Source organism: Boleophthalmus pectinirostris, unplaced genomic scaffold, assembly GCF_026225935.1.
Source record: "Boleophthalmus pectinirostris isolate CB_2022bp ecotype Guang Dong unplaced genomic scaffold, ASM2622593v1 HiC_scaffold_13, whole genome shotgun sequence".
Lineage (NCBI taxonomy): Eukaryota > Metazoa > Chordata > Actinopteri > Gobiiformes > Gobiidae > Boleophthalmus > Boleophthalmus pectinirostris.
Window position 1 is genome coordinate 22169912 of NW_026571036.1, and position 21368 is coordinate 22191279.

Here is a 21368-nt window from a genome sequence, read left to right on the forward strand (position 1 = left end):
ACCCACGCAGGGCATACAATCCATAGAAATGTTACACTGGGCAGCTTTAAAAGTCTAAACAGTACTGAGGCTTCTTCTTGACTCTATGCTATGCACACCATAAATCTGCTTATTTTCTGATTTCTGGACCTTTAAAAAAATTTTAAATAACATACACACTGCAAAATATGTTGAGGGAACATGGATGAATTTGCAGTTTATATTTCATTTTATTAATCTTATAACTCAAAAAATCTGTTAAAAATCCACATTTTGACTGTGCATACTGGTGCTTTAGGCGAATGTGGCTAACTGTGTAGTGCTAGGTATTTTATGAATACATAAATGAACTGTCATGATGATCTTTTGTTCAAGGTATGGCCATTTCCAAGAATGGCTGGACTCTCATTGCAGCTGTGGTGGTGATAATCTGTATTTTGGAAACAGAAAAGGTGACTCAGATCTTCAGCCTTCTTTCACCGGTATGTTTGCCAAGGTTACCACCCCGACACAAAATAAGGGATCATGTTTATAGATCACAATAAATCGTGAATGGAACTTTGATTTATTATGTTTGTCTCAGGAGCCAAATGAAGATGACGATGTTCTACTTCACACAAGACAAAAGAGAGAGGGTCAGTATGACACAGTACAGACCATTATTAACAATAATACAATGATATTGCTATTATACTGAAATACAAAGAAATGAAGCTATGATTGCTTTCGCAGACTATACGTGTCTTATAATATACTTAATTTCTGTTACCTTACTTACAAATTTTACAAATTTTAAAAAGAAAAAATAATCTGATAGAAAAGAATCTGATATATAAAACCTTCATTAATGCCACAGTGTGTAACTTTTTAGCCAAAAAATAGATTGATTTTGTGTGTGTGTGTGTGTGTGTGTGTGTGTGTGTGTGTGTGTGGGTGTTTACTGTGAACAGCCTTATATCTAAAACATACCTGACTCTTATCTGAGGGCCTCTTCCTATTGAATCCATGGAAATATAATTCCTGTGGCTATAATCTTCCACAGTTTGCCATAAAACTTTTATGTATGGTTTTAACTTTCTATTTCCATGGAATCATGCAGATGACGTCCCACCTCCACAAGGTTACATACAGTGTTTTTAAACAGTTGTGTTGAATGATTAAAATAAACCATTTTAATCCCAAAATTCTGGCCTCTGTGTACAAAACGCATATTACTCTGTTTGAATTTGAATTTGAATTTATTTGTTTGGAGGATAAGCCCCTTGAGATGTGTCACCATCTCGTTTTCAAGGGGGTCCTCCAAACAAGGATGGTGGATGGTGCTTTCTAATAATGGTTGTAAATAATGAAGATTCTTAAAGATGTACTATGTAACTTTTTGGAAGGGGGTCCTTCACCTGTTTGTTTATGGAAATGTCATTTTTCTGCCTGTAATGTTCCACAGTATGACATTCAACAGCTCTACCTTACATTTATTCAATTCCAAGTGATTTAATAGCTCAAAAATACCTAATAAAACAGGCATTCTGACTGTGAGTGGGGTTGCCTCTCCATAGATCTGACCTGTAACTTGGTCTGGTTTGGTGTCCATGAAGATAGAAATGCAAAATACAATACAAACATTCCAGATGAAGCAATAAGATGAAGAAAAGGAAATGGAAATTGATGGACCCTCTACTAGAAATGTTAAACATTGCCCCTTTAATGAACCTGGAATGTATCTAATGTAATGCACTAATAGTTTTCAGAACAAAAGTGATGGAACTATATTAAAATACATTGTTGTTCTGCTCTATAGCCTCTTCAGATCTGAACTCAGTGACAGAGTATGAGGTGGATGTGGAGCTTAATGTTACAGACTTTGAGACAGTGGACAGACTTCGGACATTACTACAGAGTGGCAACTTCTCCCTGACCCTGGGCCCCTCTCTCAACCTCACACACATCGAAATAACTACAGGTACATGTGTGCTTTTATACTGATTTGACTGGTTTGTAGACAGTAGATTTTTTCTTACACTGTGAAGTCTTACTACTTACATAAAACAGTAAATTTTGACTCTATACTGTATATTGACTAAATATTTTTGTATTCATGAATAAATATAAGCATCATTTTTTTTTTCTATTAATCTTTTCTTTCTGTCTGTCTTTTTTCTTTCTTTCTTTTTTTTTTTTGGTTTGGTTTGGTTTTGGTTTGGTATTTAAAGTTGCACTATGTAATTTTTTTGGTGGTGGGTCCATCAACCTGTTAGTCTCAATTAAGAGGTTATTGATTTGCCTGGAAATGACCACAGCATGGTATTAACAAGCAGGTGATGCCACAAAGTTGTGTTAAATGCAAGGTTTGTGGGGAAGCAAGCTCTAGATCACATTAAAGGAGCACTTTTCCTGATACCTGCTTCTCTCCATGGAGATGTCATTGTTTTTCCCTAGAATGTCCATCTTACATTTACTTCAATATAGGTGTTTCAATAGTTTTTACAGAAAGATCACCTCTCCGCAGAACTCACATTATTGCTTGCCCTTGATATCATGTGTTTTAAATTTTCTTCTATTTTCAGTGTGTTCCCAAAATGGCTCGGAATTCCAGTGCAGATGTGAAGATCAATTTGTGTGGTCCTATAACAGCTGTCTTACATATGGAGCTTGTGATGAAATGATTAATGACGCCTGCACATGTATAAATAAAATCCCCTCTGATGGACTGTACTGTCAACCCAAACAAGGTAAGGCTGACAATGAAGCCATGAAAGGAGGTCCTGGTCACTTAAAAGAAAAAATGAAAAAAAATAAAAAAAATAAAAAAATAAATCAAGTTCCATGTTATGCTATTTTCTGTTCTGTGCTTTAATGTTGTTTGGTCATCAAAACCATGCCTGGAGTTGTGTTTTGTTTCATTCACACATTTAGCACACAAAACCAGGATATTTAGTTCTTCTCTCAAACAGAAAACAATGTTCCACCTTGTGATGTTATGTGAAAATATAGGACAGCTCTGCTGAGTTTTTAAACCCCAATCCCCTTTATACAAACTCATCTGGATAACCTGGAATTGCCAATCTCTATTAGACAAAAAGCTAAAAGCTAGCCATTTTGAAAATAACCAGTTCATGACATAACAAGATGGAACTGAACATTTTGCATTTTGGAGAATGAGAAAGTAAATGAAACAAAATAAAACTCCAGGAGGTAACAAAATTGGCATTAACATGCTTAAAAGCTTTATAGAATCAAATTTGCATAATACAAGAGCTTTAATGAATTTCCCATTAAGATATATGTCATGAAAATCCAATGTAATTAATAACAACAACATGTTTTGCACTCTATTGGGAAGTATGATCATCACATGACTAAATGGCAAAATAATAATTATGTTTTTTTCAGACCCCCCTCAGACTATATTTGAATATGAAGTCATAATAGAGCTTGGAACTACGGACTTTGATCAACTGAGAAACAGTCTACAAGCAATCACTTTACCTGTTCAAATCAATTCACAAGTGAAGATATCTGAAATTGACATCACAACAGGTAAACTTGAGCTCTTACAAACTTTTACACAAATTTTCCTTTTTTGTTGAGAATTACTGGTGGATTTCAGTTTGCAAGTGAAGCCAGATTGCACTGTCACTGTAAGAGGGGCTATGTCTGTCAGGAAGAATGAGGCACTAGCACTGTAATGTTTCTATAATCCACCATAATGTCCACTTTCTTATGGGCATTCAGCTGTTGCATTGTTCCAGACTTCATCACTTTTTACTGACTGGTAAATAAAGGGACAGGAATATGTGTAAAGTTAAAAGAGCAGAGGTGATAATACACACCCTTGAGGGTGACCAGTGCTGATGTTTGGACTATGAGAGACATTTTTCCAAATTGCCTTTGGCTCATCAGGAAATCAATGATCCACAAGTTTTACAGATAAGATCCTGAATTACATTTCCAGGGAGTTAAGACTAAAAAAATACATTTTGCTTGTGTTGTGAGTAATTTAACAACCAAAATGCAACCTGGCAGAGGCCACAGATCTGGGATCTAAACACTTGATGTATAGTCATTAAGTCCAGGTTTCTGTGGCGTTTTATCAGAGACAACACTGAAGAACTCCAGGAAAGCAAAGAAATAGTAATTGAAGACAGTGCCTTTTGGAACATGTTGATGACATTCAGTGTTTAAAAACTGAACTGAAATGATTGTGTTTGTCTATTTGTCCAGTGTGTACACCAAACAACAACAGTTACCAGTGCACATGTGAGGAGCAGTACCGATGGCCATGTGACTTGTGTGTATCCTATGGGTCATGTGACAGCATCTCTAATGACACCTGTGGATGCATCCATGGTCTTCCTCCGGATGGACAGCAGTGCCAGCCTCTTGACAGCAGTAAGTTCTGTACTAACAATACTGCACATCAGTAAAGATTATACAAGAGAGAAGAACTTACCCATAATTATCTGTGTTCTTCAACAGACTTCACAGTCTGTCCATCAACTACATCGGTGCCAACTACAGGTAACCAGTGGGGATATTTGGGGGTCCACAATGTATAAAATTCATATTCTGCGACCACATAATGAATGTGATCTTGTTATGTATTTTTTTTAAACAAAAATATTCATATTTCTATATTTCTCATTGCAACCACCTCTAATGCAACAACATCATGTTGTAACTATCTTCACAGATACAACACAGATGAACACAACATCACCTACAACAGTTTCCTCCACTGTAATCACCAGTGAGTAGCAATGATCACTCAGTCCATTTATATTTGTAGGAAAAACCTAAACTGTATCTTAAACAACAGCTGCCTTCAGTCCTGAAATTATCACAATGTTTGACCCATTTCTCATTGTGTCCTTTACAGCTCCTGCGTTTCTTCATAGATACATCGTTTCTGTTGTGTTGAACACTACAGACTCAGCACTGATAAATCAGCTGAGGAACGTTTTGAGAAACAACTCTTACCCCATCAGTGTCCACAACAACATACGCATCAACAGTGTTGATATTTCTACAGGTGAGATTACTTTGAACCTAAGAACTAAATCCACTACTGGGTTTTCTTGCTGAAGGAGCTGATGTTCGGCTGAGTCATAGTCCCCAGGAAATGTTCTCTGGGATAATAGGGATTGTCTGTCAGGAAGAATGAGGCACTAGCACTGTAATGTTCCTATAGTCCACCATAATGTCCACTTTCTTATGGGCATTCAGCTGTTGCATTGTTCCAGACTTCATCAGTTATTACTGACTGGTAAATAAAGGGACAGGAATATGTGTAAAGTTAAAAGAGCAGAGGTGATAATACGCACCCTTGAGGGTGACCAGTGCTGATGTTTGGACTATGAGAGACATTTTTCCAAATTGCCTTTGGCTCATCAGGAAATCAATGATCCACAAGTTTTACAGATAAGATCCTGAATTACATTTCCAGGGAGTTAAGACTAAAAAAATACATTTTGCTTGTGTTGTGAGTAATTTAACAACCAAAATGCAACCTGGCAGAGGCCACAGATCTGGGATCTAAACACTTGATGTATAGTCATTAAGTCCAGGTTTCTGTGGCGTTTTATCAGAGACAACACTGAAGAACTCCAGGAAAGCAAAGAAATAGTAATTGAAGACAGTGCCTTTTGGAACATGTTGACGACATTCAGTGTTTAAAAACTGAACTGAAATGATTGTGTTTGTCTATTTGTCCAGTGTGTACACCAAACAACAACAGTTACCAGTGCACATGTGAGGAGCAGTACCGATGGCCATGTGACTTGTGTGTATCCTATGGGTCATGTGACAGCATCTCTAATGACACCTGTGGATGCATCCATGGTCTTCCTCCGGATGGACAGCAGTGCCAGCCTCTTGACAGCAGTAAGTTCTGTACTAACAATACTGCACATCAGTAAAGATTATACAAGAGAGAAGAACTTACCCATAATTATCTGTGTTCTTCAACAGACTTCACAGTCTGTCCATCAACTACATCGGTGCCAACTACAGGTAACCAGTGGGGATATTTGGGGGTCCACAATGTATAAAATTCATATTCTGCTACCACATAATGAATGTGATCTTGTTATGTATTTTTTTAAACAAAAATATTCATATTTCTATATTTCTCATTGCAACCACCTCTAATGCAACAACATCATGTTGTAACTATCTTCACAGATACAACACAGATGAACACAACATCACCTACAACTGTTTCCTCCACTGTGATCACCAGTGAGTAGCAATGATCACTCAGTCCATTTATATTTGTAGGAAAAACCTAAACTGTATCTTAAACAACAGCTGCCTTCAGTCCTGAAATTATCACAATGTTTGACCCATTTCTCATTGTGTCCTTTACAGCTCCTGCGTTTCTTCATAGATACATCGTTTCTGTTGTGTTGAACACTACAGACTCAGCACTGATAAATCAGCTGAGGAACGTTTTGAGAAACAACTCTTACCCCATCAGTGTCCACAACAACATACGCATCAACAGTGTTGATATTTCTACAGGTGAGATTACTTTGAACCTAAGAACTAAATCCACTACTGGGTTTTCTTGCTGAAGGAGCTGATGTTCGGCTGAGTCATAGTCCCCAGGAAATGTTCTCTGGGATAATAGGGATTGTCTGTCAGGAAGAATGAGGCACTAGCACTGTAATGTTCCTATAGTCCACCATAATGTCCACTTTCTTATGGGCATTCAGCTGTTGCATTGTTCCAGACTTCATCAGTTATTACTGACTGGTAAATAAAGGGACAGGAATATGTGTAAAGTTAAAAGAGCAGAGGTGATAATACACACCCTTGAGGGTGACCAGTGCTGATGTTTGGACTATGAGAGACATTTTTCCAAATTGCCTTTGGCTCATCAGGAAATCAATGACCCACAAGTTTTACAGATAAGATCCTGAATTACATTTCCAGGGAGTTAAGACTAAAAAAATACATTTTGCTTGTGTTGTGAGTAATTTAACAACCAAAATGCAACCTGGCAGAGGCCACAGATCTGGGATCTAAACACTTGATGTATAGTCATTAAGTCCAGGGTTTCTGTGGCGTTTTATCAGAGACAACACTGAAGAACTCCAGGAAAGCAAAGAAATAGTAATTGAAGACAGTGCCTTTTGGAACATGTTGACGACATTCAGTGTTTAAAAACTGAACTGAAATGATTGTGTTTGTCTATTTGTCCAGTGTGTACACCAAACAACAACAGTTACCAGTGCACATGTGAGGAGCAGTACCGATGGCCATGTGACTTGTGTGTATCCTATGGGTCATGTGACAGCATCTCTAATGACACCTGTGGATGCATCCATGGTCTTCCTCCGGATGGACAGCAGTGCCAGCCTCTTGACAGCAGTAAGTTCTGTACTAACAATACTGCACATCAGTAAAGATTATACAAGAGAGAAGAACTTACCCATAATTATCTGTGTTCTTCAACAGACTTCACAGTCTGTCCATCAACTACATCGGTGCCAACTACAGGTAACCAGTGGGGATATTTGGGGGTCCACAATGTATAAAATTCATATTCTGCTACCACATAATGAATGTGATCTTGTTATGTATTTTTTTAAACAAAAATATTCATATTTCTATATTTCTCATTGCAACCACCTCTAATGCAACAACATCATGTTGTAACTATCTTCACAGATACAACACAGATGAACACAACATCACCTACAACAGTTTCCTCCACTGTAATCACCAGTGAGTAGCAATGATCACTCAGTCCATTTATATTTGTAGGAAAAACCTAAACTGTATCTTAAACAACAGCTGCCTTCAGTCCTGAAATTATCACAATGTTTGACCCATTTCTCATTGTGTCCTTTACAGCTCCTGCGTTTCTTCATAGATACATCGTTTCTGTTGTGTTGAACACTACAGACTCAGCACTGATAAATCAGCTGAGGAACGTTTTGAGAAACAACTCTTACCCCATCAGTGTCCACAACAACATACGCATCAACAGTGTTGATATTTCTACAGGTGAGATTACTTTGAACCTAAGAACTAAATCCACTACTGGGTTTTCTTGCTGAAGGAGCTGATGTTCGGCTGAGTCATAGTCCCCAGGAAATGTTCTCTGGGATAATAGGGATTGTCTGTCAGGAAGAATGAGGCACTAGCACTGTAATGTTCCTATAGTCCACCATAATGTCCACTTTCTTATGGGCATTCAGCTGTTGCATTGTTCCAGACTTCATCAGTTATTACTGACTGGTAAATAAAGGGACAGGAATATGTGTAAAGTTAAAAGAGCAGAGGTGATAATACGCACCCTTGAGGGTGACCAGTGCTGATGTTTGGACTATGAGAGACATTTTTCCAAATTGCCTTTGGCTCATCAGGAAATCAATGATCCACAAGTTTTACAGATAAGATCCTGAATTACATTTCCAGGGAGTTAAGACTAAAAAAATACATTTTGCTTGTGTTGTGAGTAATTTAACAACCAAAATGCAACCTGGCAGAGGCCACAGATCTGGGATCTAAACACTTGATGTATAGTCATTAAGTCCAGGGTTCTGTGGCGTTTTATCAGAGACAACACTGAAGAACTCCAGGAAAGCAAAGAAATAGTAATTGAAGACAGTGCCTTTTGGAACATGTTGACGACATTCAGTGTTTAAAAACTGAACTGAAATGATTGTGTTTGTCTATTTGTCCAGTGTGTACACCAAACAACAACAGTTACCAGTGCACATGTGAGGAGCAGTACCGATGGCCATGTGACTTGTGTGTATCCTATGGGTCATGTGACAGCATCTCTAATGACACCTGTGGATGCATCCATGGTCTTCCTCCGGATGGACAGCAGTGCCAGCCTCTTGACAGCAGTAAGTTCTGTACTAACAATACTGCACATCAGTAAAGATTATACAAGAGAGAAGAACTTACCCATAATTATCTGTGTTCTTCAACAGACTTCACAGTCTGTCCATCAACTACATCGGTGCCAACTACAGGTAACCAGTGGGGATATTTGGGGGTCCACAATGTATAAAATTCATATTCTGCGACCACATAATGAATGTGATCTTGTTATGTATTTTTTTAAACTAAAATATTCATATTTCTATATTTCTCATTGCAACCACCTCTAATGCAACAACATCATGTTGTAACTATCTTCACAGATACAACACAGATGAACACAACATCACCTACAACAGTTTCCTCCACTGTAATCACCAGTGAGTAGCAATGATCACTCAGTCCATTTATATTTGTAGGAAAAACCTAAACTGTATCTTAAACAACAGCTGCCTTCAGTCCTGAAATTATCACAATGTTTGACCCATTTCTCATTGTGTCCTTTACAGCTCCTGCGTTTCTTCATAGATACATCGTTTCTGTTGTGTTGAACACTACAGACTCAGCACTGATAAATCAGCTGAGGAACGTTTTGAGAAACAACTCTTACCCCATCAGTGTCCACAACAACATACGCATCAACAGTGTTGATATTTCTACAGGTGAGATTACTTTGAACCTAAGAACTAAATCCACTACTGGGTTTTCTTGCTGAAGGAGCTGATGTTCGGCTGAGTCATAGTCCCCAGGAAATGTTCTCTGTTGTAATATGGATTGTCTTTCAGGAAGAAGAGGCACTAGCACTGTAATGTTCCTATAGTCCACCATAATGTCCACTTTCTTATGGGCATTCAGCTGTTGCATTGTTCCAGACTTCATCAGTTTTTACTGACTGGTAAATAAAGGGACAGGAATATGTGTAAAGTTAAAAGAGCAGAGGTGATAATACACACCCTTGAGGGTGACCAGTGCTGATGTTTGGACTATGAGAGACATTTTTCCAAATTGCCTTTGGCTCATCAGGAAATCAATGATCCACAAGTTTTACAGATAAGATCCTGAATTACATTTCCAGGGAGTTAAGACTAAAAAAATACATTTTGCTTGTGTTGTGAGTAATTTAACAACCAAAATGCAACCTGGCAGAGGCCACAGATCTGGGATCTAAACACTTGATGTATAGTCATTAAGTCCAGGTTTCTGTGGCGTTTTATCAGAGACAACACTGAAGAACTCCAGGAAAGCAAAGAAATAGTAATTGAAGACAGTGCCTTTTGGAACATGTTGACGACATTCAGTGTTTAAAAACTGAACTGAAATTATTGTGTTTGTCTATTTGTCCAGTGTGTACACCAAACAACAACAGTTACCAGTGCACATGTGAGGAGCAGTACCGATGGCCATGTGACTTGTGTGTATCCTATGGGTCATGTGACAGCATCTCTAATGACACCTGTGGATGCATCCATGGTCTTCCTCCGGATGGACAGCAGTGCCAGCCTCTTGACAGCAGTAAGTTCTGTACTAACAATACTGCACATCAGTAAAGATTATACAAGAGAGAAGAACTTACCCATAATTATCTGTGTTTTTACCAGACTTCACAGTCTGTCCATCAACTACTTCTGTGCCATTCACACCTCTGCAAACTACAGGTAATGTTACAATATATGTGTCACCATTTCTGTTGCGCATAATCTCTTTTTTTAAGGCAATGTCTGATCTTATGCTAAAGTTCAGCTCAAGTTTGTCCAGAATTTGTCTTTTTTCAGATATTTTTCTGGTAACTAATAATTATATTTTCTTTTGTTTACAGTGACATCAACTACTACCATCGCCACTACTGCCCCGAATACAACAACTCCTTTCCCTAATACTACAACTCCTTTCCCCAATACTACAACTCCTTTCCCCAATACTACAACTCCTTTCCCCAATACTACAACTCCTTTCCCCAATACTACAACTCCTTTCCCCAATACTACAACTCCTTTCCCCAATACTACCTTTTCCCAATACTACAACTCCTTTCCCTAATACTACAACTCCTTTCCCCAATACTACAACTCCTTTCCCCAATACTACAACTCCTTTCCCCAATACTACAACTCCTTTCCCCAATACTACAACTCCTTTCCCCAATACTACAACTCCTTTCCCCAATACTACAACTCCTTTCCCCAATACTACAACTCCTTTCCCCAATACTACAGCTCCTTTCCCTAATACTACAACTCCTTTCCCCAATACTACAACTCCTTTCCTCAATACCACAACTCCTTTCTCCAATACTACAACTCTATTGCCTAATACTATAGCTCCTTTCCTCAATACTACAACTCTTTTGCCTAATAATACAACGACTTTCCCCAATACTACAACTCCTTTCCCTAATACTACAACTCCTTTCCCCAATACTACAACTCCTTTCCCTAATACTACAACTCCTTTCCTCAATACTACAACTCTTTTCCCCAATACTACAACTCTTTTGCCTAATACTACAACTCCTTTCTCTAATACTACAACTCCTTTCCCCAATACTACAACTCCTTTCCCTGATAGCACAACTCCTTTCCCCAATACTACAACTCCTTTTCCCAATACTACAACTCCTTTTCCCAATACTACAACTCCTTTCCCTAATACTACAACTCTTTTGCCTAATACTACAACTCCTTTCCTCAATACTACAACTCCTTTCCCCAATACTACAACTCCTTTCCCCAATACTACAACTCCTTTCCCTAATACTACATCTACAGTTCCCACTACTACAAGTACAGCTCCCAGTACTACAACTACTTTTCCAAATACTACATTTACAGCTCCCACTACTACAAGTACAGCTCCCAGTACTACAACTATGTTTTCAAATACTACAACTACAGATCCCAACACTACAACTATTTTTCCAAATACTACCACTCCTACTTATACTCCCACTCCTCCTATTAATACTACTGCAACCCATATTCCCACTACTACCACAAATACTACAACTCCAAATATTATCAATACTACTACTCCCACCACAACTACACCTATGCCCACTACTACAACTACAATTACAACTACTACTATTCCCACTACTATAACTACTACAACTCCTACAACAACAATAAAAACTACCACTACAACTACACCTACTACTATTCCCACTACTATGACTTCTACAAATACAACTATTACTACAGAAGTGACCCATGATCCGCCTTTCGAAACAACAACTACTCCTACAACAACTACTCCTACAACAATTCCTCCTACAACAATTCCTCCCACAACAATTCCTCCCACAACAATTCCTCCCACAACAATTCCTCCCACAACAATTCCTCCCACAACAATTCCTCCCACAACAGTTCCTCCCACAACAATTCCTCCCACAACAATTCCTCCCACAACAATTCCTCCTACAACAATTCCTCCAACAGTTCCTCCCACAACAATTCCTCCAACAACAACTCCTCCAAAAGGTAAAAGGTTTTAAACAATGCACACCGACATATATAGTGCTATATTAGTAAAACATATATTGGCAGTGACTTGATATACTCCAACAAAGGAGGTTGGTAGTTCAATTCTGCAAATAAGCTAAAGTTTAACCTGCAATAAATTGGCGCAGTAGTGAAATAAAAGGGGAAACAATGTTAGACTTAGACTTAGAGACCTTATTAACCCACAAGGGAAATTATTTGGACACAGTACCTCACACATCACAATATATTATAAGAACAAAGAGCAACAATGGTAATAAACAATTCAAAATAAGTAGCAAAAACAGTAAGAGACTGGTGTCAAATAAGGCATAATTATATATATGTACAGGTAAAAATAAAATATATAGAAAGATATCTCAGCGATATACAAGAGGTCCTAAGAAGAAACTGTGCACAGATCAAACAATGATTGACAGGTGATAGAGTTATCTATTACATAAGAGTGGTTTGTTGTGCAGTTGTATGAGAATAGGGTATACAATAGTGTATACAATAGAGTATACTTTGTATATTGAAGGCATATTTGATTTTTTGAGATGAAAAAAAGAATGAGAAAAAGAGTTTCATAGCAAATTCTGTAATACCAGTAATGAAATGTTTTGATCCATTATGTAATCCAGCAGGTGATTCTTTGGTTAGTATTGTGATAGGAATCCTAAATATCATTGATGAAAAATGTTAAGACTTTTTTGTATTTCTTTGTCTTATTAACAGGAAAGAAGCTAGAAATGTCAATAAAATTAGATAAACAATATCAACCCGAACTAGCTGACACATCAAGTCAAGCCTTCAAAAATCTTAGGAATCAAGTTCATCCTGTGGTAAGAGTTTTTGTTTTTGTTTTCTTATACAATGTCAATTATTATATCAATACTCAAAATATTTCATCTCACAATGTTTGTTTTTTCAATAGCTGGACAATGAATACAAGAGCCTCAGAGGGTTCAGGGGAGTTAGTATAAATGCTTTCAAGTAAGATCTTTGTTCTTCTAAGAATACTTAGTATACAATTTTACTTGTACTTAAGTAAAGCGCCAATACTTTTTGTTGTTATAATGTTAAAAGTAATTTTAAATTTTTCAAAAGGCTGAATACCAACTTCACTGCCACAATGATAATTATTATACATGTTATTAGTCACAGTGAAGTGGTAATAATTCTGGTGAAGCTACACAGTCTGCTTGTCTTCATGGAGATGTTATTGCATTGCTTGGAATGTTATACAGTAAGATAATGCCAAGAGGCCAATTTAAAGGTCAGATTTGTGGGGAAGCAATCCAAATCCTGCTCACAGGGAGCGTGTATTTTTCACAGTTTTATTTTTTTAGTAAATGAATGAATGCAAGATGGATGGGTTTAAAGACATACTGTGGAACATTACAAGCAAACCATCTCATGTCCATGGAGACAAGAAAAGTGCACCCTTAACTTTACCTTACGATCTTACTAGTTCTGATATACATCCAAACCATTCAACTATCTATATCATATTTTATTAAGTCGATTTCTAACATTGCTTTCTCTGTTACAGGCCCGGCAGTATAGTAACAGAGTATACTGTTGAGACCTCTCAGATTAACAGTGACGAAGTGACTGCAGCAAATGCAAAAATACCTGATGCCATGAAGGGGGTTGCTCCCGTCATTGGCTCTGTCACTGTTTCTTTTACAGGTTAGTAGCAGAAACAAAATACCTGGATTTTAAGATAAAGATTAAAGATTAAGATTATTTTTCTCTCTCTCTCTCTTAAAGCATCTGAATCACTTACTTTCCCCCAATCCACCTACACTGGTAAAAGCATGACACTGAAATGTGGGCCCCCACCTTCGGACATCGACCTGGGTGTGCTTGATGGTGTGGAATGGAAGTTTAAAGGTGTTACTTTGAGAGATGGTCGTCGATATTCTATAAGCAGAAACAATTTAGAATCATCTCTCACTGTCAATGAAGTGATTCTGGCAGATAAGGGTGAGTAATTGCAGTTATATATTTTTAAACAGAAATATCCAAACAGAAAATGCAGTGATAATTCATAACAACTACACTTCAATTCACTAATTAAGCTTAAAAACTGCTATTGTTGATGCTTTATTGACCGTGCACTGCGTAACATTTCTAGTGGAGGATCTGCCACCTCTGTCACAAGGGAGACAAGCACATTACAGCACTATAGAACATTACAATTCAGATCTGTGGAGAGATGCCTCTATTAAATCAAATCATTTATCAGTAGAAACCTGCAATGAATTAATGATAGTTGGATATGTTTAATGTCATACTATGGAACATTCCAGGCACAGCAATAACCATCTCCATAGACACAAGTAGGTAGCAGACCCTCTACCAGAGAAGTATGACCTCTTTTACTATAGATTTTAGTTTAAAGTACTTTTCTCATAGACAGTCCATCACCTTGTCTTTATTCAAGTACACGTGTTTCCTTGCCTTCAAAAACATACATTATGTGAGTGGGGTCCGCTCTCCACAGATTTAATCCTATAATTTGCCCCTGTTGGTGTCATTTGGTCTCCATGGAGATAGATTAATGTCATACTGAAGACCAATGCACACAAAATAATGCCTATCCATGGAGACAAGCAGATGGTTGACCGTCCACCAGAAAAGTGTCATTGTTGATTTTCTGTTGCAGGATCCTACGAGTGCACTTTGAAAGGCACAAATCTGAACTACATCCAAAAAGGATCCGTAAATAACATCAAGCAAGCGCCCAATATACGAGTCAGTGGTGCAATAAATGCCAAATGTGACGGTTCATTTCTAAACCTAACATGCTGTGTGCAGTCGAACTACAAAGTTACATGGTATTCGAGTGGCACTTCTTTAAATGATGGTATGAATTAACCTACTGTTTTTCAGTTTAGTTCGGTGAAGTCTTCATTACAATACATTCTAACACATGGTATATTTGTGTTTACAGTGGGATCTTTAGAAACTGGAGAATATTGCATAAAAATTCCAATAGAAAAAAAATGTGATAGCACTAAAAATACAATATACATTTGTCAGGAGAACACCCTCAAGGAATACAAAAAAACAACAACAGTGACCCTGTTCCCAGAACGTAAGATTTATTTTTTTTTGCCACTAATACTATTTACATATCAGCTTATCTATATCTATATCTGTGCTTACAACTCTTTTCTTGTAACCTAACAGCACCAGCGTGTGTTGATAACATATATGGGACTGGGAGAGTAGGAGACATCTCTGTCATCGGCTGTGACACAGGGCAGGAGGGCAGCAGGACAGCAGTGTGTGAGACTAGTGGGAGATGGAGGCTTATGGACGACACCTGCATCGTGGAAGAAATCAAAGAACTGTTGACTGAATCAGAGGTAAGGAGATTTACACCAACAATACTGGAGACATATGTTTTTTACTTGCTAAATACAACTGTACACATTACTGTTAAATATAGTGCTGACTATGGCTGTGATCATACTTGCACATACACTACATCAAATCTGGCACTAAACCAGGACTAAACCAGAACTAAACCAGAACCAAGCTATGGTCAACATCAAGACTAAACTGGACTCAAAATATTACCAAACCAGGACCAAGTGTGAACACAGCTAAAGACAGTAGATACAGATAAACCTGACTGCCTCTTGTTTTGGATTTAGGATTTGAATCCCGTTCTAGTGCCTGATTTTGTAGATAAACTGAAGGAGACTGTTGAAACAGAGAAAGAGGCCATTACTGGATCATCAGCAACAATCTCGGCCATTGTTGAAATTGTCGACACAGTTTCTAACGTCACAAAGACTGTTGAAAAATCTGTCATGAAGGTGAGCCATTTCAAAATGCAATTGATTATCTTCTTGTGGATCACATCTTTGTCCTTTTTCATGAATGCATTGTGTGAGCTTAAATCCACCTATGGTATTATTATGTTTTGTATATTATCCCAGTCAATGAGTGAGTGGGCTGATCCTTCTCCCTGGGATTGCCCATTGTGGCCTTTGTTGTAATGAGTCATAATTTCCCTACAGTGACAGTGAAGTGTAATGAGTATGTTCCATGTTTACAGAATGTCCTTGAGGTGGCGGACGAGCTCACCTCAGACAGTGCCGCTCCTGCGTGGAAGACCCTGAACACAAACAAGAGTAGTAACGCCAGCTCACAGTTCCTGGGTTCTCTGGAGCACCTGTCCGAAGGCCTACAGGGGGAGTTCTCTATCATAACCCAGCGCATCATGCTCAACAGAACCACATTCAATAACTCTTACTCCGCCCTCCTCAACTTCAGTGTTCAAGTGGACATCCCCGACTCTCAGCTCGACAACGTCTCCATAACAACCATCGTCTTCTCTTCACTGAATAACATCATGCCTGCACGAGATGCAAGTTTTAATGTCAGCCTTCTTACAACAACAAACTCCACTGAGAATGACACAGAGCCAGTTGTTTTGGACAATGTGATCAATGCAGACGTGGTGCTTATTAAAGTCAATCAAGAAATCAATAACGTTACACTGAGTTTTGATAAAAGCAATGACTCACTTCCCCTCAATCCTCAATGCGTGTTTTGGAATTTCAGCCTTCTGGATGGCCTCGGAGCATGGGATGACGAAGGATGTACATTTCTTTCAGACATTAACAACACAGTAACATGCAGGTGCAACCATCTGACCTCCTTCTCCATTCTCATGTCCACAGACATTCCTGAATCCATACGTGAACCTTTGAAAATCATTACGTACATTGGCGTTGGCATATCGTTGGGCAGTCTGGTCATTTGCCTTATTATTGAAGGGTATGTCTGGAAAGCTGTCACCCGAACTAGCACTGCTTTTATGCGACACGTCTCCATCGTAAATACCGCTCTTTCCTTGTTGATTGCTGATATATGTTTCATCATTGCCGCCTTTGTTGCAAAGAAACCTCCGGAAAAGGAGAATGAGGACTATGAAATACCACTTGGACCGTGCAGCACCGCCACGTTTTTTATGCACTTTTTCTACTTAGCACTTTTCTTCTGGATGCTGGTGTTTGGATTGTTGCTTTTTTACCGGATGGTGATGGTCTTCTCACACATGTCCAAATCCACCATGTTGGCAGTGGGCTTTTGCGTCGGCTATGGAGGACCGCTGATCATCGCTGTGGTTACTGTTGCCGCTACCGCCCCAGGGAATGGGTACATCCGGAGATACAACACATGCTGGCTCAATTGGCATGAGACTAAGGCCCTTCTAGCCTTGGTCATACCTGCCTTAACTATAGTGTTTATTAACATTATAATTCTGTTTGTGGTACTGTACAAGATGCTGAGGAGTGGGGGTATAGGAGAGGCAAATGAAAGTGATAGCCACACAATTAAGGTGATAGTGCGCTGTGTACTCATTCTGACGCCCTTATTTGGACTGACCTGGTCTTTAGGTGTAGGGACAATGGTGGCGCCAAAAAATGAAGGAATCCACATCGCATTTGCGTTCTTCAATTCTTTACAGGTAAGTGAAATAAAAGACAGAGAGCCAAGTTAAATGTGCACTATGTCACTTTTCAGGTGGGTGTCCGTCACCTGCTTGTTCCCATGGAGATGTTATTGCTTTGCCTAGAATGTTTCACAGCACAGTTTGGCATTAAACCTAACTATTTTAAACTTATTATGAGTGTTTTTATCATACAAAAATACATAAAATAAATAAATAAATACTCACCTGTAACTTTACCATTTCATCTCTAGGGAGATAACTTCAGAACATTCTAGGCAAAGCAAAAACAGTATACGTGTCAGATACTCAAACAGAAATGTTTTGTGTATTACACAAGTCACTGTTTGCTTACATTAGTTCAACTCCATGTAAAGTGATATGAACATTGTACTATACTGATCAATAATGAAATGCATGTACTGTTTCTTTACAGGGTTTATTTATTTTAATCTTTGGAACACTCTTTGATTCCAAGGTAAGTTTATTTACAAAATAATCAGTTAAAGGACGCATATTTTATAATCTATTTTATATATTCTTTCCTCATCAAAAACATACCTGGTGTTTTGTTTCATTCACACACGTTTAACACACAACCCCTGCATACAATTTCACTAAAATCCTGTGGATAGTTTTAGCCCTGGAATTTCCAATCTCTACTGAACTAAAGGTAAAATGTAGCTGTTAACTACCGCTTCATGACATCACAAGGTGGAACAGAGCATTTTGAGCTTTGGAGATGTAGACAGACTAATAATGCAGGATTACTCAAACATGTGTGAATGAAACAAAACACACCTCTTTGTATGTTTTTGATGCGGTAACAGCATTATAACATGACAAAAAGCTCACAAGAATCCATTTGTGTATATAGGACATTTAACAATTGATTTTTCACAATTGCTCATAAATGCCTGAATTTGTGCGTTTAGATCCGTGCCACCCTGTTAAGAAAATCACCAGCAATGGTATCATCTGGTTCTGGCTCCAATCGAAGAGTAAGTCAATAGTCCAGAGCACCCCCTCACTCTGCCCTTTAGCCTAGTCTTGTCTAGTTAAAAAGCTCTGTGTGAACTGCTGTTCAGGGAGGACTTTAGGTATCTAGTTCCATTTTGATAATAATGATAATGCATTTTATTGAATGGAGGTCACCTTACAAGTAAAAACAAAAAAAACAGACTGGACCAGATAAGAGAGTCCAGGGAACATGAGGGAGTGTAAGGGTGGAAGAGGTTGGACAGGTAAGGAGATGCAAGATTGTGGAGGGCTTTGTAAGGAAGAAGGATCTTATAGTCGATGCAGAATTTGGCAGGAAGCTTAATATTTTTAAGCTATATACACTATGTGATGCAGAGAAGCCTGAGTACCACCAGAAAGTGCTTGTGTTACAGTTTGAGAACTATGTAGCGTTTGATTATCTAAAAACATAATTTTGTTGTTTTTTGTGATAATGAAAGTCTTGAATCTTGAGAGGGATGGATCGATTTCTACTTGGACCAAGTTCGGTCATTGTGTTCTTAGGCAAGACACTTCACCCTTATTGCCTAGTATTAGAGTGGTGTGAATGATTGATGGTGGTCAGAGGGGCTGATGGTGCAGATTGGCAGCCTATGTCTCAGGGCAGCTGTGGTTACACTAGCTCACCACCACCCAGTACAGTGTGAATGAATAATGACAAGTATATATTTTTGTTATTGCAGAGCACCAGTTCCGGTGCCTTCAGTGCACTCCTCAGCAGACTCCCTGGCAGACGAGGTAAGGATTCAGTTTGTAGTTTTTTTGTTTGTACAAAACTAAAGTGAAGTCTAAAAGTGAGTTTCTCTTTCAGATGTGTATCACCTGTCACACGCAACCAGCAGCACCACTGACCCTGTGGAGGTCTATTCCAACATATAAACTGCTTTTTTCTCACTGTGGGGTCTTAAAGGGGCACCATGTAACTTTTTGGGGGAGGTCCGCAACCTGTTTGTTCCCATGGAGATTTTATTGTTTTACCAGAAATGTTCCACAGTATTAGCCTGATTCATCAGCCAGTTTCACTTCGTAGAAACTGTCTGACGTTAGAATTTGTTCACTCAACGGTAGGCGAGTACTTTTTTTATTTGGTCGTGACATAGGAATCCCGTAGGAAGAAAGGCAATAATGTCTTTCCCCTTGATAAAATTCACTAAACATTCTCTTTGTTCCAGCATTAAATCCTCGATCTCAGGAATCGTTGACAACACAGAATGTATGGCTCTTTGCTGATTGGCTGGTGCCCGAACTTGCACTTCCAGGGTTTTTGTGAACCGTCTAGTGTATTCTGATTCCTGACCTAGTCCGCTGGAGAGAAATGAAATTGAGCGGAGGCACAAGGTGGCACCAGCCTGGCTACCACAGTATGCCATTAAACCTTAGTAGAGCAAGTAAAAGATCAGATCTGTTGAACTTAGGGATTTTTGAACATTAAAAATACCAAAACCTGTAGCTGAACAAGAGAGATCATTTTATTTCTATACTGGACTGTGGAACATTACAGGTGAAACAATCGAATCTCCTTGGAGACAGGCATGTAAAGGATATTAAATGATGCACTTTAATGTTTGTTTTTGAGGAGCCATCATAATCAACAATTCATTCATACTTATTGGTACTGAATTACAGTGAATGTACCACACTCTATATTAAAGTTGCACTGACCATCAACACCAGGAATGCCCATGTACAAAGACTAAAAGAAGCCCTTATGTATTGAATATATGGAGTGATGGGAAGAATACTAGAATGAAAATGTATTTAATTTACAGAATACTGAATACCTGCATTAAAATGTATTTTGTAATGTATTGTGATACATGGGCCAGAGTACTGCATACTGAATACTTATAGTACTTTTACATTAACTCGCACTTAAATTATGGTGTAAAACGCAACATAGGATTAAGAACAGCTTTATGTTTGTTTAGCCATTTGTTACACATTTATTTATCACTAATTGGGGAAGGAAAGCTTGTACATGCACCACCTCAAGAGAAGTGTTTTCTATTTTTCTCAGTAATATTGTGCAGTTTCCTGTATGTATTCCTATGATATTATAAAAGTAAATGTATTCTGAATATTACCAAATGAAATAGTAACTGTACCGGAATACAGTTACTCAAAATCGTTATTCTCGGTATATGTATTCAGTTACTTCCCAACGGTGGATATATGTCGTTGTAATACAAATTTGATCACAAGTAAAAATGGTCAAAATGAGCTCTCTTATTCATAAAGAATTACAAATGCAGAGAGTCTTGTCTGTATGCCAAAATAGTTTTTATGTAGTTTGTATGTGAGAATGATGCTTCATGAATAATCAAATTATTCACTTGCACATGAAGTCTGAGTAACAAAAGGATTGTTTTTAAAGCTGCTAATTAACTGTGAATCTCTCCTCCTTATTCTTCTTATAAACCCAATATGACATTATTTGTATAGGTGGATTTATTTATCCAAAACAACTATTTTAATATTTTTTTGTAAATGAAAATAAAATGTCTTTGTGTGCATATTTTTTATATATAAATTATGCTTTTACAAATAGTACTATCACATGGAAATATGTCGGA

The 21368-nt window shown here is 38.1% G+C and overlaps 1 protein-coding gene across 1 annotated transcript; it reads left to right on the forward strand.

The window, feature by feature from the left end:
• The first annotated feature begins 356 nt into the window (after positions 1 to 356).
• On the forward strand, positions 357 to 20086 carry LOC110155072 (mucin-2-like). Its single transcript, XM_055149270.1, has 38 exons — positions 357 to 461; positions 563 to 614; positions 1778 to 1939; positions 2544 to 2708; positions 3370 to 3516; positions 4201 to 4368; positions 4456 to 4497; positions 4670 to 4726; positions 4856 to 5008; positions 5692 to 5859; positions 5947 to 5988; positions 6160 to 6216; positions 6346 to 6498; positions 7183 to 7350; positions 7438 to 7479; positions 7651 to 7707; positions 7837 to 7989; positions 8673 to 8840; positions 8928 to 8969; positions 9141 to 9197; positions 9327 to 9479; positions 10162 to 10329; positions 10416 to 10472; positions 10634 to 10782; positions 10841 to 12296; positions 13035 to 13141; positions 13234 to 13292; positions 13852 to 13991; positions 14073 to 14288; positions 14971 to 15171; positions 15259 to 15402; positions 15498 to 15676; positions 15968 to 16132; positions 16375 to 17793; positions 18212 to 18253; positions 18711 to 18776; positions 19479 to 19533; positions 19607 to 20086. The coding sequence occupies exons 1-38, from the start codon at positions 357 to 359 to the stop codon at positions 19672 to 19674; spliced, it is 7002 nt and encodes a 2333-aa protein (XP_055005245.1). The 3' UTR covers positions 19675 to 20086.
• Positions 20087 to 21368: the final 1282 nt, after the last annotated feature.

What these genes read in the sequence shown, in the direction of transcription:
- LOC110155072 (XM_055149270.1), top strand. Translation starts at nt 357, where the DNA reads ATGGCCATTTCCAAGAATGGCTGGACTCTCATTGCAGCTGTGGTGGTG. An exon ending in TGAAATTGACATCACAACAG is followed by an intron (nt 3,517 to 4,200) that starts GTAAACTTGAGC and finishes CTATTTGTCCAG; the next exon opens with TGTGTACACCAAACAACAAC. An exon ending in CTCCTTTCCCCAATACTACA is followed by an intron (nt 10,783 to 10,840) that starts ACTCCTTTCCCC and finishes CCCAATACTACA; the next exon opens with ACTCCTTTCCCTAATACTAC.